At 52.0% G+C, this 14,758-nt stretch overlaps 5 protein-coding genes across 5 annotated transcripts; 3 read left to right on the top strand and 2 right to left on the bottom strand.

Moving 5' to 3' along the window:
- Positions 1–186: 186 nt before the first annotated feature.
- Positions 187–2,817, bottom strand: LOZ57_003685 (uncharacterized protein; the record flags this gene model as incomplete). The annotated part of the gene is made up of 1 exon (XM_049252733.1): positions 187–2,817. One exon carries the CDS (start codon positions 2,815–2,817, stop codon positions 187–189), a length of 2,631 nt encoding a protein of 876 aa, XP_049108232.1.
- Positions 2,818–5,226: 2,409 nt separating this feature from the next.
- On the top strand, positions 5,227–7,823 carry LOZ57_003684 (uncharacterized protein; the record flags this gene model as incomplete). Its single annotated transcript, XM_049252732.1, has 2 exons — positions 5,227–7,506; positions 7,560–7,823. 2 exons carry the CDS (start codon positions 5,227–5,229, stop codon positions 7,821–7,823), a joined length of 2,544 nt encoding a protein of 847 aa, XP_049108231.1.
- A 1,165-nt stretch (positions 7,824–8,988) lies between these two features.
- LOZ57_003683 (uncharacterized protein) lies at positions 8,989–9,612 on the top strand (the record flags this gene model as incomplete). Its single annotated transcript, XM_049252731.1, has 1 exon — positions 8,989–9,612. The coding sequence occupies one exon, from the start codon at positions 8,989–8,991 to the stop codon at positions 9,610–9,612; it is 624 nt and encodes a 207-aa protein (XP_049108230.1).
- A 462-nt stretch (positions 9,613–10,074) lies between these two features.
- LOZ57_003682 (uncharacterized protein) lies at positions 10,075–11,220 on the bottom strand (the record flags this gene model as incomplete). The annotated part of the gene is made up of 2 exons (XM_049252730.1): positions 10,075–10,688; positions 10,746–11,220. The coding sequence occupies 2 exons, from the start codon at positions 11,218–11,220 to the stop codon at positions 10,075–10,077; spliced, it is 1,089 nt and encodes a 362-aa protein (XP_049108229.1).
- A 605-nt stretch (positions 11,221–11,825) lies between these two features.
- SEC10 (Exocyst complex component 5) lies at positions 11,826–14,509 on the top strand (the record flags this gene model as incomplete). The annotated part of the gene is made up of 2 exons (XM_049252729.1): positions 11,826–13,958; positions 14,024–14,509. 2 exons carry the CDS (start codon positions 11,826–11,828, stop codon positions 14,507–14,509), a joined length of 2,619 nt encoding a protein of 872 aa, XP_049108228.1.
- Positions 14,510–14,758: the final 249 nt, after the last annotated feature.

The raw sequence follows: 14,758 nt of genomic DNA, 5'->3' as shown, positions 1-14,758 counted from the left end.
GCCCGTCATGTGTCTAAACTTGGTCGTAAGGCTGATACGTGTCTATTTGTACGGGGTAGTATTGACGTTACAGAAGAGAAAAATGGCATACAGGGTCATATCATCAAGAGGTCATAATAAACGCAAGTGGAGTTTTTTTTTCGGCCAAATGTGATTTGCAGTGGGGATTAGCCGTCGTATTAGCTGTTAGGTCCGTGAGCTCCGAGTCTGCCAATCACGCCCGTCCTCCCGCGTCGTGTCCGGATAGAAACCTGACGGCGGCCACACGTCTGCGGTGCCAGACGGGCGAAACACAGCATTATTATTATTATTTTGTGTCCCAGCAACGCGGTCCGGATCACGGCAGAATGCCTGGAACGCCAGCTCGTCCGCAAATCCAAAATCCTTCAGGCTCTGCTCCCGACTCGTCGCCCATTCATTCGTGTCCAGGTGCGCGAAATTGTCGAAGATCGAGTCGAGGTCGTTGCCGGGGCAGTGCTGTTTCGCCGCCACTGCTGATGCTGCTCCTGCTACCGCCGCATGGGTCCGAGACGGCTTCGGAGCCGTGCTGGGCGGCGTCGAGGCAGGGGTTGCTGGCTGCAAATGTGATGAGAATTGATCAGAGACAGTTGGAGGATCTGCATTGTCGGCCGTCGGAAGCTGGGAGGTATAAGGGCTGAGCACGTTGACGGAATGTGCATGCGCTCGATGCATGCCGATTTGCCGCGGGAGGGGGGTGGGATCAGTAGCGTTTGTGCCAATGTCGCTACTTCGCTCCATTTCGGGGCCTAGGGTAAACACAGGCAAGCCGACACGGCATGCATGTCGAGGCGCGCAGTATTGCGGTGACAATACAATGCGCGGTATCCGCTCCATGTTGTTGTCCACCGCTCGCTGGTAATTTTCAGGTGGTCCGCCGTCATCCATCCTGGTACTTAGAGCCTTCTGAGAGTAGTCACCGTGTAAAGAAGGGGGAGCTTGGCTGCTCGAACCCTTGCTCCCAATTTCCTGGGCAAGAGCTGCGGTCACTGGCCAAATCCCTCTGACGTTTAGTATCTCATGTGCGGTCGAATCGGACCAGGAAAGGATTTGAGACGCATTCAGTTCCCCTGCGGCCCCGCCATGCCGAATGCGGTCAGCAATGATGTGTAGAGAGCACTCGAAAAGGGGAGGGAAGGTGAACTGGCTAAAGGTTGCTCCATGCGCAGCTAGTAGGCTCGGCGTCAACTGTAATAACCGTGTCGTCGGCAAAAGAGGGCCTTGGCCTTGCGTTGAAAATCGGGTAGTGAAGAAACTGAGGGCGGCGATATGAGTCAGGGAAAGATAGATCTGGTGTGGAAGGAGAGCTAAAACACCCTCTGAGCTTGCATTATTGCAAAGCGTGGTCAGGTGGCATGAGACAGGCAGCTTGTGCTCCCAAGCTTGTATATCCTTAAGGAGAGTCCGATGAATCCACTGGGCGTCCACATAGGCGGATTCGTGTCGTACTGCCCGGTTCAAGAAGGTTGCAAGTTCGATCAGCCTGTTGAAACAGCTGCGCGTAAGAAGTGGGCCACGTCCAGGTAAGTGTTGGCCGTGGACTGCACCGGTGGTAGGCAAGAGTTCCATCCAAGGATTCCATTCCTCCAACCCATCTTCTTCGAGTAAGCCGACTGGGGTAAGGTCTTCTGGGCGCATTTGTGGACATCGTCCAAGGCGTGCGGCTAACATGGTATCGACAAGAAAACAACCTAGGAAAACCGCATTGCCTTGCTTGCCATCTTGACACGTCTGCCTGTTGCTGTCTTGTATTCCAATCCCTAGGTGAAGCACTAAGGTTGTAGCCTGGCTGCTCAGAAGCCACGCAGCGGCCCAGTCTCCCAACCCAATATTCACGAGTGTCAAAAGAAGTAGCGCCTGAATGTGCCCGGTTTCAAAACCTTCCTTTTCGTTTGGGATAAGGCTCCTAGCAATGGCGTAGTATTTCTTAGCAGATGAAAGCGGGTCAGTGAAACCCAGCGGCGGTGCGTTTGGGAGAGGTTTCAATTGTGCCGTGGTGTAGCTCAGAATGGCCCAAAGAGCAGCATGGTCACCCGAGCCCGGAGACTTCCTGGTGAGAGCGGGGGGGTCGGTAGAGTATAGGCAAGAAGTTCTTAAGACCGTATGCTTTGCGATAATCGGGAACCAGCTGTGCGTATGCGAGAAGTAGAGATCGAGTAGGGGTGGTGTTTGGACGGGGAGTTGTAGGTGACCGGAACTGCGGGGGGGACCGGGGGGAGGTGTTAATTTAATCTTCTTCGATCTCGTAGAGGCCGATAGCCCTGCTTCTGACTGACGGGAGCAGCCTCGAGTGATGCGGTATTCAAAGGGATCGTGGGAGACGGAGAAAGACTCGGTGGGACCGTTCGATCGGGCTTGATTTTCATTGTCGTCCCTTGGGAACACGCTTTCCATATCACCAGCAGCTAGTAATTTCTCAAGCTCTCGGTATAGCTCGCAGGTTTTCCAAGAGTCGTGAAGTTTTTCGGACACGGACTCGTTTAGCCAAAGGGGAATAAGTTTTCTCCTTTTAGCAGAACCGGGGTCATCACTGGCTGCCAGCAACTCCAACACCCTCTCTTCCAGACCGTCAAGGTTGGAAAGTGACAACGCCCACAGCTTTTCCAGCCCACGAACATAACCCTCAGGAAGCCCTCGTTTTTTGGCGGATGGGTCATAGGAGCAAACGGAACCAGCTGCCTGGCACGCAAGACATGTCGGTCGGGTTCCATCACAGCGATCTTTTTTGCTTCGGCACCGATCACACGCCCTGGAAACACGCTTCCGTCGCCTGCCTATTTGGTCGTGGAGGCCATCCATTGCGACTATATGAGTTTCCCAAGGTTGATTGACGGTATCGAAGGTTCAATGGCCTTGATATTTAAATTGAAGAGTAAGTAAATCCTGCGAGACGCTTGACAGATGGAATGACAGGGGGTACATCATCAATATTGGCAATTACCAAAACCAAGAACTAGAAGCATAAAGCTACCATCGGTTCGAAGGCCGCTAATCCACCTGTCTAGGGCAAGGTGAGAACTTGCTAGGGAGGCAACCCAGGACTGGAAGCCCGTTCTGCAGACAAGAGCAGCCTGCGGCAAAACGTCGTCAGCGTGTACGAGACCCTCGTAAGTTTCTCGTCTCCGCTTTTGGGGCCAAACGGGGGGGAGTTGAGACAAAATATGGGGGAAATTCGGCCAAAAGGCCCAGCAGGCCAGGATCGGGTTCAAAACCCAGCTAACTACAGATGGCGGTCTTGTGCAGCAATGGCGCTTTCCATCTCCATAATCTCCTGTCCTGAGATTCTCGAGGCACAGCGGCCCTTCAATGTTGCAGGTCAGGCGGTTCCGGTATGCCTGTGCAGGCGTCGACCAGTCACCGACATGGCCATAGATCCGTGTTCCTAATCCCCAGCACATCATGTATCCGCGCAAGGCACCGCCGACTCAGAAACTGACTGCTATTGGGTTTGGGAGAGTCAGATCTTGCCGTCAAGGTAACGTGGACCGCCCGCCGCCCATCATGCCGCCAGACTAACCTCTGCAGGCTGCCGAATGAACCGCGGGCTCGGGACTGCGAAACCAACAGAGACATCGGGCTATCGACTGTTGTGCTGCTGTTGTCGCAGTGGGCGCGATAGCCGACCCTGGACACAAACAGCGGTCAGTCAAGCGACCGCGGCCAGCCAGACGCTGTGCTCCGGATGGGCGCGCGCGTAGCGATGCAGGCGACCACTTCAAGCAGAGCCTGCCGACTTCTGCCTGCAGTCGGCTATGCTGCTGCGGCTCGCCTCTTCCGCGACAGCCAGATCAAGATTCATAGGCAGAGGGTCCGTGTCCTCATCACGTAACTACCTTTGAGGAGTGCGTATCGTCTTGGCCCGTGTTGATCTCGGACACCTTCCAGTGCGATTGGGCCCCGTTGTGCCCGCACCTCGCAGGGCTGAGCGCCAGGCCGACGCATGTATAGGTGTGTACACTATATGTATACACAAACGCCCGTCCTTTCAAACACCGGGCCCATTTGATCATCTGCGGTTTCGGTTCGGACCAGCCAAAAGCAACTGACCCTTGACCCAGACAGTCGGGCCCGCTGTCACCATTGTCGTCGTCAACGATTCTCGTCGTGCTTGGCCTCGACTTGTTGTGTGCCGCAGCATGCCTAAGAATATCCACCGGCCGGCCCCAGAGCCCGCCCGCGGCCCTCGCGAACAGGAAGAGGTGTCTGTAGCACTCTGCATCTTCCTGGCCCCGGCTGCCCACTCCTACTAGGAATGTGTCTCACAACTGATGACGACTGGATTCTGCTGCGCGCAAATAGAATCTCTCCGAGTGGCCACCAGCCATGCTTTCGGTGTCTGGAACACTCGCACACCAGACTGTACCTTCACGGAGTTTTTTTTTTTTTTTTTTTTTTTTTTTTTTTTTTGGCCTTGATACGTACACCAGGACTCCGTATATGCTGCTCAAACCATTTCTCGTCTTTTTCCCAGTTCACACACGGGGCTATCCCAGGCCATATCTTGTGGTACGTAAGGTGGTATGCGAGGAAGGACTGGCTCGGACGGGCTTTCCAACGGAACTGCTGGGGAAGCTGGCCTTCGAGGCCTTGCTAGGGGAGAGGATATGAAGTCTGGATATCGGCGTATTCGCACCGGACCCTTGGTTTGGGTCTCAAGTCCTAATGAATCCGTTGCTGTCTCCCTAGGGCACATTGACTTACCTGAAGACTAGGCTCAGAGAGTAGAGCACTGCAGTGCATCTGCACCTTTTTTTGCTGCCCATTCCATTCTTTGAGGCAGTCGTATGATAACTCAGGAGTTGTTATCTTGAAAAGACCAGGCCGGTATTCCGGACCGCCCCCTGGCCTTCTCAGTCGGCATGGAGCAGCCTCGCCGCCAAAGCCGTACTGCAGAGCTTGCGTGACCATCACACATAATAGCCAGATTCAGCCCCTGGCCACCCTCACTTCTTCCTGTCGTTGTTCAGGGTCACTGCTTCGGGGTTGTCGGCGGTTTCTCGCTTGTCTCGATTATGTAAACCGCCGATTAGCTTCCCGATGCGTTAGCGCTGCCAGCTGGCCGGCATATCATGTATTTTTCTGTATGAAGAGGGATGGGAACGGGCACCTTGAGGCGAGCCGTTCAGCCAGGACACGCCCGGCACCACCAGGGTGGCTGTGTGGTGTTTTTCGCTCTCCCATCCTGCCTGACGCCCTCCCTCCTCCACCATGGCCGTCCCCTCTGGAATCGCAACACCACCGTCCCTAGGCGATTCCCAGAGCGCCGGAACCGACAGCGACGGGCATGACTTCTCCCCCACCTCCCCAACCGGACATCAAGGTAGCAGAAGCTTTAGGCCCAATGCATCTCTGGTCCTGGTTGGAATTCGGGGCTGCGGCAAACGATCCCTCGGCTTCATCGCGGCAACGGCGCTGAACTGGCGGTTTATCACGGAGGACTACTATTTCAAAGAGACAGTCGGGTGTTCCCGACAGGAATTCCTGCAGGCCGCGGGTCGCCAGGAGTTCCATCGAATGGAGGTGGAGGTGTTGAGGCAGATGCTGGACAACCACCAGATAAATTGCGTGATTGAATGCGGGCTGGGGAGCCTTACACAGTCCACTCAGGAGTATCTCCAGCAGTACGCGCTGGCCAATCCGGTGGTGCATGTGCTGCGGGATATGGAGCAGATCCAGACGCTGTTGAACCTGCCGGACAATTCAATGCAGCTGCTGCGCAGCACTGACCTGTCTCACCGGAGCTGCTCGAATTTCGAGTTCTACAACCTTGAGGATCACTCGAGTGACTACCATGGCCAGAACGACGCCGTCGACCGAAAAAGTGACACTTATGCGTTCAAGCTGAAAAATGTCCGGGACGAATTTACCAATTTTGTTCGTGTAGTCACCGGTGTAGGCATACCCTTGTCGGGGTTTGATTCGCCCTTTGCGATTCTTGAAGACCAGATTGAATCGAGGCTACACACGCACTCTGTACAGGTGCGGCTGTCTGATCTACTCGATGGCCTGGTCGAGTTCTCGGAGTTGGAAGCTGGGGGTGATGCTCTAGAACTCTGCGTTGATGTCTGGCCTCCTGATGCGCTCTCCACCATGAGCAAATATGTGTCCATACTACGGAGAGTTAACGCTCTCCCTATTATTTTTTCCACTGATATCCGCGCTCTCGAGAAACTAAGCCTTTCTCCTTCAGAGGTCCAAGATATTTATTTCGAGTCCCTGACCCACGGCTTGAGGCTAGGTGTCGAATATATGTCCATTGACTTGAGTTGGGACGCAATCGCTGATCATCCAGCCACTGCCACGCTCTTTCAGTGCAAAAGACGTACCAAAATTATAGGCCATTTCTTTTTGGAGACCGTCAATGGGCCTGCTTGGCAGGAAGACGAATGTTTGAGGCTCTACCAGAAAGCTGAACATCTCGGCTGTGATCTCGTTCGTCTTCTCCAGGTTGCAAAGGACCGGCTCGACAACGAAGCCGTTTGTGCGTTCCGGGTAAAAGTTCGAAATCTTCCCGGGAATCACCCACCGTTGATCGCCTACAACGTTGGTATCCTAGGACGAACATCACAGATCTTCAATCAAGTGCTGACTTGCGTAACACACTCCGCAATAAAGAGGAAACATGATCCCGAGGGTTATGATCCTCTCATCACGCAGCAACATGCCGTTGAGGCACTTTTCCGAAGCTATGTTCCAGACCCACTACAATTCTATGTGATCGGTGAGAATGGCACCTATAATCTCTATCCAGCCATGTACAATGCTGCATTTCAATCGTACGGCATGGCTCACACGTACAATGCTCCTGGCACAACATCACTAGCTGATCTGGATCGCCTTACCGCTAACCCAAATTTTGGAGGCGCAAGCATCGTCCTGCCGTACAGGGTGCAAATCTTTGAGCATCTCACGGCCAAGAGTCGACACGCAGAGACTATTGGTGCTGTAAATGCAGTGCTGCCACTGCGCGTCGATTCCACTGGATATATTTACCCCTTAAAAGAGCAAGCTAATCGACGCAGTCGCGCTGGTAGAATTGGTGGGCTGTACGGCGACAACACTGACTGGGTCAGCATCTTCGTTTGTTTGCGAAGAGGTCTCTCGCCTCGAAATGCAATTTCACCGCTGAAATCCACGGGCCTTGTTATTGGCGCGGGCGGAATGGCGCGGGCCGCCATTTACGCTATGCTGAAGTTGGGTTGTCGTAATATTTTTGTGTACAATAGAACTATTGAACATGCCGAAATCGTGGCGAGGCACTTCAGCTCGTTGGCAAGGGCTTCATCAGCGTCGGCGTCGTCGTCGTCGTTACCTGAGTCCGGGAATGCTGTGCGTGTCTTGGGCCCATCGACGCAACCCTGGCCGTCCGACTTCGCTTTGCCTTGCATGATTGTATCGTGTGTGCCGGCAAACACCATCGGTGGCGATGCTCCTCTCGAGCTCCCTGGCCAATGGCTCGAGAGTCCTACGGGAGGAGTGGTACTAGAGGTAAGGCATCATCATGAGCCTACTAGGAATAACTGCACTGACCTTCACTTTAGCTGGCTCTCAATCCTCCCTATACCAAGCTATTGCAACAAGTTACTCAGTACCGTAGCCAAACTGAAACACCATGGGTTCTCGTGGACGGATTTGAGGTAGCCGCTGAGCAAGGAATTGCACAGTTTGAGCTTCAAACCGGTAGTCGAGCACCGCGTCGGCTGATGAGGCGTCAGGTCTTACAGAACTATCCTTACGGAGAAGGCCCATATGATGAGAATGCTATCAATGCAAGACTAGAGAAGATAAACGGCATTGGGTACTAACCAACTCTGAACTTGTCTCACTGAGAAAGCTGTGAAGCATCATGTATCTGGCTTTTTTTTTTATGAAATAACGATGTAACCAATGAATATATGATCCGTTTTCCCCTTTCCAAGCAGCCTGTCGGATTAGCCAAAGTATTAAAACTCCATCCCCCACAGGAAGTAGGCATAGGGCTGGGATTTGGTCTGCTCTTTTTCCACAACCATATCTTATTGCTATGAGGGCATCGCATACGTGGATTGATGAAAAGGAAGGGAGATGGCTAATTCTTAAATAGTCATCATGCCACTGCGACAGGGGTTGGAGAGATGAATGTGAAGAACTTTTGCTGAAAAACTTAAAAAATAGAATAATCAGGATACTGAGTCAAAGTTCAATCAATGTTGTCACTATTATCTCGTGGATGGTGATAAATCCTTTATTGCCGCCAGGTTTGGTTGTGCCATGGTTAAGCTTAGAGCATTCATGAAGGGAATCAATATAGTTGCAGACCAGTTAGATAACTATATATGACAATGATAGAACATCATGAAGGTGCTACCTGCCGTACACATATAAATAGCCTGGAGAGGGCAGATATTAGATGTGTGAGTTTTGGACGCCGGTGTGTTGGTCCTTTGTTAGCTAGTTAGTTAGTTGGTAGTTAAACCAGACAGCCAGGGCAGCCACTGGCCGCTAAAACACGCCTAACAACGCGCCGGCGTTAGCGGCGGCAACCTAAGAAACCTGCGCACCAGTGCCAATACGAGCAGGCATGCCCCGAGCACTGGGCTTGTTTGCACCCCAGGCTGTCAACCTCAAGTTCCTCACGTCTCATCCTGCCCGTCTCCGACAACCCTCAGCAACACTTTAAGCTGTGAAGATTATTGTTTGCCCAGCAGGACCTGGCTTTTCTCTTATTTATTTTATTGCTTTAGACACCCTTATATACCTATATCAGCTACCAATGCCGGGGATGGCGGGCAGCGCGCCGCCGGAGCTACAGGACAACCCTGTCGTCGGGGAAGCAGGAATGGCGAAGAAACGTACAAGGGGCAATGATGCCGAGAACGAAAGCCATACAACACATCTGTTGTAAGTCGAGCTTCCTAGCCCGTCGTTGGCTCCTATCTTGAGCAGGCCGGGGAGGATATGCCAGTGTTCGTTGGACTAACCATAAAAAAAATGACCAACAGTAATCCAGATATCCGTCAAAATGGCTTCGCAGCTTCATATCCCACCGGCCCTCACACGTCATCTGTGGTGACTGTCATATCCCCTCCAGCGGCCAGCAAGCTCTGCCATGGATCCCATATCAATCTCCACGTCCGCCCTCGTTTACGCCCGTTCGCCCATAAAAAGAAACGCTCGACAGACCAAAATTTCTCCGAGCAAGATCCCCATAGCCAGACCTTTGACCAGGCTACTACAAAATCAACACCTGCACGCCATTCATCCTCCTCGCAGCATCACCCCGAACGACCCTCGAAACCCATTCTGACCCCCTGCCATATCTGCTATCGTCGGCCAACCATGCGTTCACAGTTGGACGCGTATGCTAACTGTGAATTATGCAGCGAACGGACATGCTATATCTGCCTACGAGAGTGTGACGGGCCGGACTGTCGTGCAGGTGTTATGGATACGTCAAATTCGGATTCGTTTCAACATGAGTCCCTGGGACGGAAAATGTGCTCTTGGTGTGCGGTGGAAGGAGTGACGGATTCTGGAGTGGATGTGGTTTGGTGCGTCGACTGCGTGCAGCGTGAAAGAGAAGGCTGCCAGGACGATGCCTGGATGGGTGGATGATGGGGCTGCTTGGCCTTGGTCAAAGAGGCTGCCTCCTTGACGGTGAATAGGTTCTCAGCTACTGCGAGGTTGGCAAAATGCACTCTCTGTGATGCCCTGGATGCGAAGGGCCACTGGAGCCTTATTTCCTCTTTTGTTCCGGCGCTATCAGATGGGGTCTTGGGTATGGCGTTAATAGTTTTATTTTGGATACCTTACCTCGTGCTATTATACTTACATGCATAACGTATACCCCGGCTGCAAGAACCTCCCGCATGGCTTGAGCTTAGAGCCGGACGTTTTTGTTTATAATAAACAAATTCATTGGACAATTTAGGCTTTGGAAAAAATGGGATCAGTTACTCTCTCCCTAATGATAATGCTAACCAGGAGCGACCACGGTTACAGACACAGAAAAGCAAGAATCAAATACAAATACATGTGTATATATATATAGAAGCACCGCGGGCAAATCAAACGCCTTTACCGTCCGAACCTAAACTCGGCCTTCGCAAACTTCCATAGACCTTGCAAAAACCTCTGATATTCCACAGCCTCGCCATCTCCCATGATGCTACTGCTATTATCTCCGGTACAAAAAATCTCCGTTAGTCGAATCTGCCAGGGTGGATATCCATCTAGTTTAACGTAGGGACCGAACACAAGTAGCAGGTCTGGCTCTGCTTTCATTACAGGAATACCCGATGGTTTCTCAACAACAGTTTGATCGGTGTCACTCGTTTCTGAGTCTAAGGTTTCTGGTTGAGGGGAAGTCGGTGTCGTGGTCATGTCGGAGAGCTCGGCATCTATCAGCTTGATACTGACATCCTGGGGAGAAACTTTGCCATTTTGGGCCATTTCCGCGAGTGTCTTTGTAAGATCGACAAGGGTCTCACGGCCGTCGGTAGAAGACAGCAGGAGAACTGTGATAGTATCATGGTTGCTCTTTGCACCCAATGGGGGCGAGGAGGGAGTGTAGATCGCGTGATGAGGAGCAAAAAGGTGAAGGGTTGGCTGTTGAGGATGTGGGCCGTAGTAAGATGCTAACTTGGCAGTGATGATTTGATGCAGCGCTGGGATATAGGATTTTAATGAGCCTATTCACTGGTTAGTTAAATTGCGTGAAATTGCACGGCTTCATTTCGCGGATATACCTGTTTTCTCGTATACACTCAGCGTCGGGATACCGACACAGCTGCTCCAAGCTACCAGCTCAGCCACCTCATCCATTAGTATCTCCAGGGCTTCCTCGTCTTTTCTCAGCGCTAATGCTATGCTCAGATGCTGCGGCAGCCGTCCTAAGTGGCTCACATCCTTCCGAATCAACTCTGGTGTGCGATGATGGTAATATCGAATTGCCAGCACCCTATCAACCACTGCATAGTAGCTCTGTCGTAGCCGTATATAAATGCTGAAGAAGATGTGAATGAGGAAATAGACCAGGAAATGGAGCTTGTTTTTGACGAAGGTGCGGATCGGTTTGGGCCTGGTCTTGCGGAGGCGGCTTCGCGACGGATGGATACGAGGCTCAGGGAGATAGGGCTTTATGATCTGTTCGCGTTCGGCCGACGAGACGGAGGAGAGGGCGCGAGCATCGGGCCTGGGCCCTGAGCTGGGAAAGATGGCCATCAGGATGCAGGGCGCGCTGGATGATGGGCCTGGAATGAAAGACAGGAAATGCAAGCACTGAGCACAGATGGCTAGTTATAGCGGCGATTGAAGGCTGCCAGGCACCACAAGCAGCGCTGGCGGTGGCTCAGAGGCAGGTTTGCGTGTTGCCTGCGATCGGCTCTGCTGCGGCGGATTTTCTCACGGAAGGCCAAACTGCGTCATCGGCGGAAGTCGCTGTAGCAGCAGAAAGCCATTATGGCCACAGCCGCGCACGGTGGGCTGTGCCGCACCAGACACAGTCTTTGCCAGCAATGATGTTCTGCTCTGTCAATCTAGAGCACTATCAAGGACTTCACAGACCTGTCTGTTCTCTCTGGAGTTGCCAGGGTGCCATCTCAAAACAAATGCTGCGTGCGTGGCAATACCCCCAGCTGCCAAACACACAGAGTCTCACGCCAAACTCAGCCCAGCTCACATTCACCCAGCACTAGCACTGCGATTCACCACCATGACCACTGCAGGCTGGAGACGAATGAAAGCAGTGAGACATCCGCTGCAGTGGTGATGCAGTCTTTGTTGCCAACCTCCTCTGATGTCTACGTTCATTGTCACCCGCTGTTATCATGCCGGATCCCACCCCTAACTCCCAGAACGCCCGTCCCACTACGCGCAGATCCATCTTCGACACTGGCCCGACCTTTACGCTCGATACCTTCTCGAACCGTGATTTTATCGTGAAGGACTTTATCGAGTCTCTCTCTGACAGTGCAATTTCATCTACCCAGCGCCGATCCGGTGCCATTGGCGATCAGGCCTTCGACCCCAAACCGCTGATTCGAACCTTTGAGCACGCGCAACGCCGCCTCGTTGAGCTATCTGGAGACCTTGAGCTTCGCGAAAATGAGCTTTCAGCTGCGGTTCGGAGAGCCGAGGCCCAGCACTCTCAGAATACGACAACCTTGGGCCGCAAGCTTAACCAGGCTATTGAGTCTTTCCAGAAACTTGACACTTCTTTAAATGGGCCACGCGGTGTTGTGAGCGACTTATCCGGAAGCGGCAACGCTGCGGTTGAAACCGGCCGGCGGCTGGAGGAGCTAGACCGTCAGAGACGCAGGGCGCTGGATGCGCATTTTCTCATTGAGTGCTGGGATGAAGTCAGCAATCGTGGTGAGGTGACTCTACTGGAAAACATGAGAAGAACAGGTGGAGGAGAAGGAATGGTCAGATCCGCGCACATCGCTCGTCAGTTACTGCGCATCAGTCAAAGGCTGGATCCGTCAAGCTGGAGCGAGGCGAATGGGAATGGCGAGACACCGCGGTTGAACGGCGAGACGAAACAAACTACGCGAGAACTTATCGAGAAGTTCTCTGAGACTTTAGAAAAGGACCTTTTAAAACAATTTGACGACTTTTATCGAAGAGCTAATTTCGAAGGAATGAGGGAGTGCGCAAAAGTTCTGCACGATTTTAGTGGCGGCTCGAGTGTTATTGGCCTCTTCGTCAACCAACACCAATTCTTCATCGACCGCAGCCAGCTGATAAATGATGAAACTGTTGGTGACCCCGACACGTGGGAGAAATTGGCAGATCCCGATGCCGAGCCTCCAGGTGTGGAATCGAGCCTTCAGTCGCTAGTCGATGAGGTTAAAGTGGTCGTACAAGAAGAATCGGGTATCATCAAACGGATATTTCCCTTCTACGAGCAAGTTCTAGGAACATTTGTCCAGCGGGTCTTCCAGCAATCTATCCAACAGCAACTCGAACTGGTCTTGGAGAAGGCTAGCAGTGTCTCTTCACTCGCGTTTTTGAGATCTTTACAAACGGCCCGTGCTTATATTAGTGGTTTGGTGGATGACTTGAAGGCCCACGGGCTGACTGAGCACCCGGACGCAATATCCTCCCAGACAGCCACCGTCTTAGATCAGCAGCTCGAAGAGCTTTTTATTCCTTACTTCACTGGTTATATTGAACGGGAGAGAGGAAATTTGGAAGAGGAGTATACTTCTCTCCTATTTAAGTTTTCTACTTTTCATGTCCGCCGGAAGAAAACCCCAACTACATTCATATCTTCCCTTGCGAAATCCGGTAGCGAACTGATAGCTTCGGCCAGGGATGCCTATTTAAGCCGACTAGATACTTCTGACTTTACACCGACTCAGAGGAAGATGTTGCTTCGTGTTGCTGGCTTAAAAGAAACCGATGATCAAAAACAAGCCGAAATCGAGCTTACGAACGAAGACGGCCAGTTGAACATCGGCTTTGCGAAACGTATGCTCAAATGGCTTGCAGAAGGCGTTGGCCGAGGCCTAGAATTAAACGTAGGCAGTGAAACGCCTAAGGATGTGGCTGGTTTATTGAATATGCTTCTTTCCATGATGGGTGAAGGATATCTCGAAATGGCTCTGGATGCATCCCTCGAGTCCGCCATCTCGCAAGAGTCCGGTAAATCTGAGCCCGAGTTTGAGTATCTCTCGACTTTGCGCACGGCTGTTAACATCACTCACCTTATGCTCACCTGTATAAACACTGTTTTAATTCCGCTGGCCGCCTCCAATATTACGATACGCAGAGATATGGACAAAAAGACAGGGTTTGCGATCAGTCGTATCGAAGAGAAAGTCAATTTAATAGAACAGAAAACAGTAGATGGCGTTCTTGCTTGGATCTCTCGCGTGCTTTCAAGCCAAAAGAAAAATGATTTTCGGCCTAAGGAAGGTCTGGCGGAAACCGGCTGGTTGGAAATGCTGCAAACTCCGGTATGTACACCTCTATCCGCCGTCAAACACACTTGTGGCAAGCCCTGCTAACCCTCATGCTCTAGACATGTGCTTCTATATCCGGTTTTCTTTCTCGCCTCCAGGGCGCTGCTATCACTTCTCTCCCAAGCAGCGACAAGAATATAAAAATATTCCTCACCGAAATTGCTCTCGGAACACGTACCTTGCTCTTGGAGCATTTTAAGAAATTTCCTGTTAATGGGCCGGGTGGTCTCATGGTCACTAAAGACATGACTCGATATACAGAATTGCTTCGATCCTGGGATATCGATGATGGGGTCAAGGGTGTTGGTGGCACCCTTGATGTACTATTGGAAGTTGGTAGTCTATTCGTCGTTGGCCCGGAAGCCCTAAGGGAACGGGTTCGCGCCGGGACTACCGGTGGCTCAGGCGGCGGCAGTGGCGGTGGTGCAGGAAGCTCGCAAAGCAAATCCAACGCTGGTTTGAGCGTACAAGAAGTCCGCGCATATGTTCTACGCCGCGAAGATTCAGGGAGCGTTGCGATGCAGAGCGTTTTAAATGCTCTCTGATCTCTGGGCGGGCGGGTACTGATCGAAGCTGACATCCCGTACTAGGATAACCTGCACGTTTTTTTTTTTTTCTTCTCTTTCTGAAATACATATGTTTAATGTCTACAGCACATTACAGCACATAATCTAGTCTGCCGAACGACGAGCGTTTGTGCGCTTTTCCTTCCCGACTTGGTTCGATCATAGCAAATCAGATTTGCGGCACATGTTGAAGGCTGTACATATTTCTTAAGTGAGTCTCGGTTGGAA

This window comes from Ophidiomyces ophidiicola (assembly GCF_022830035.1).
Source record: "Ophidiomyces ophidiicola strain CBS 122913 chromosome Unknown scaffold_13, whole genome shotgun sequence".
In the NCBI taxonomy this organism is placed as follows: domain Eukaryota; kingdom Fungi; phylum Ascomycota; class Eurotiomycetes; order Onygenales; family Onygenaceae; genus Ophidiomyces; species Ophidiomyces ophidiicola.
The sequence above is the reverse complement of the archived record's forward strand: the minus strand, read 5'-3'. Positions and strand labels throughout refer to the sequence as shown.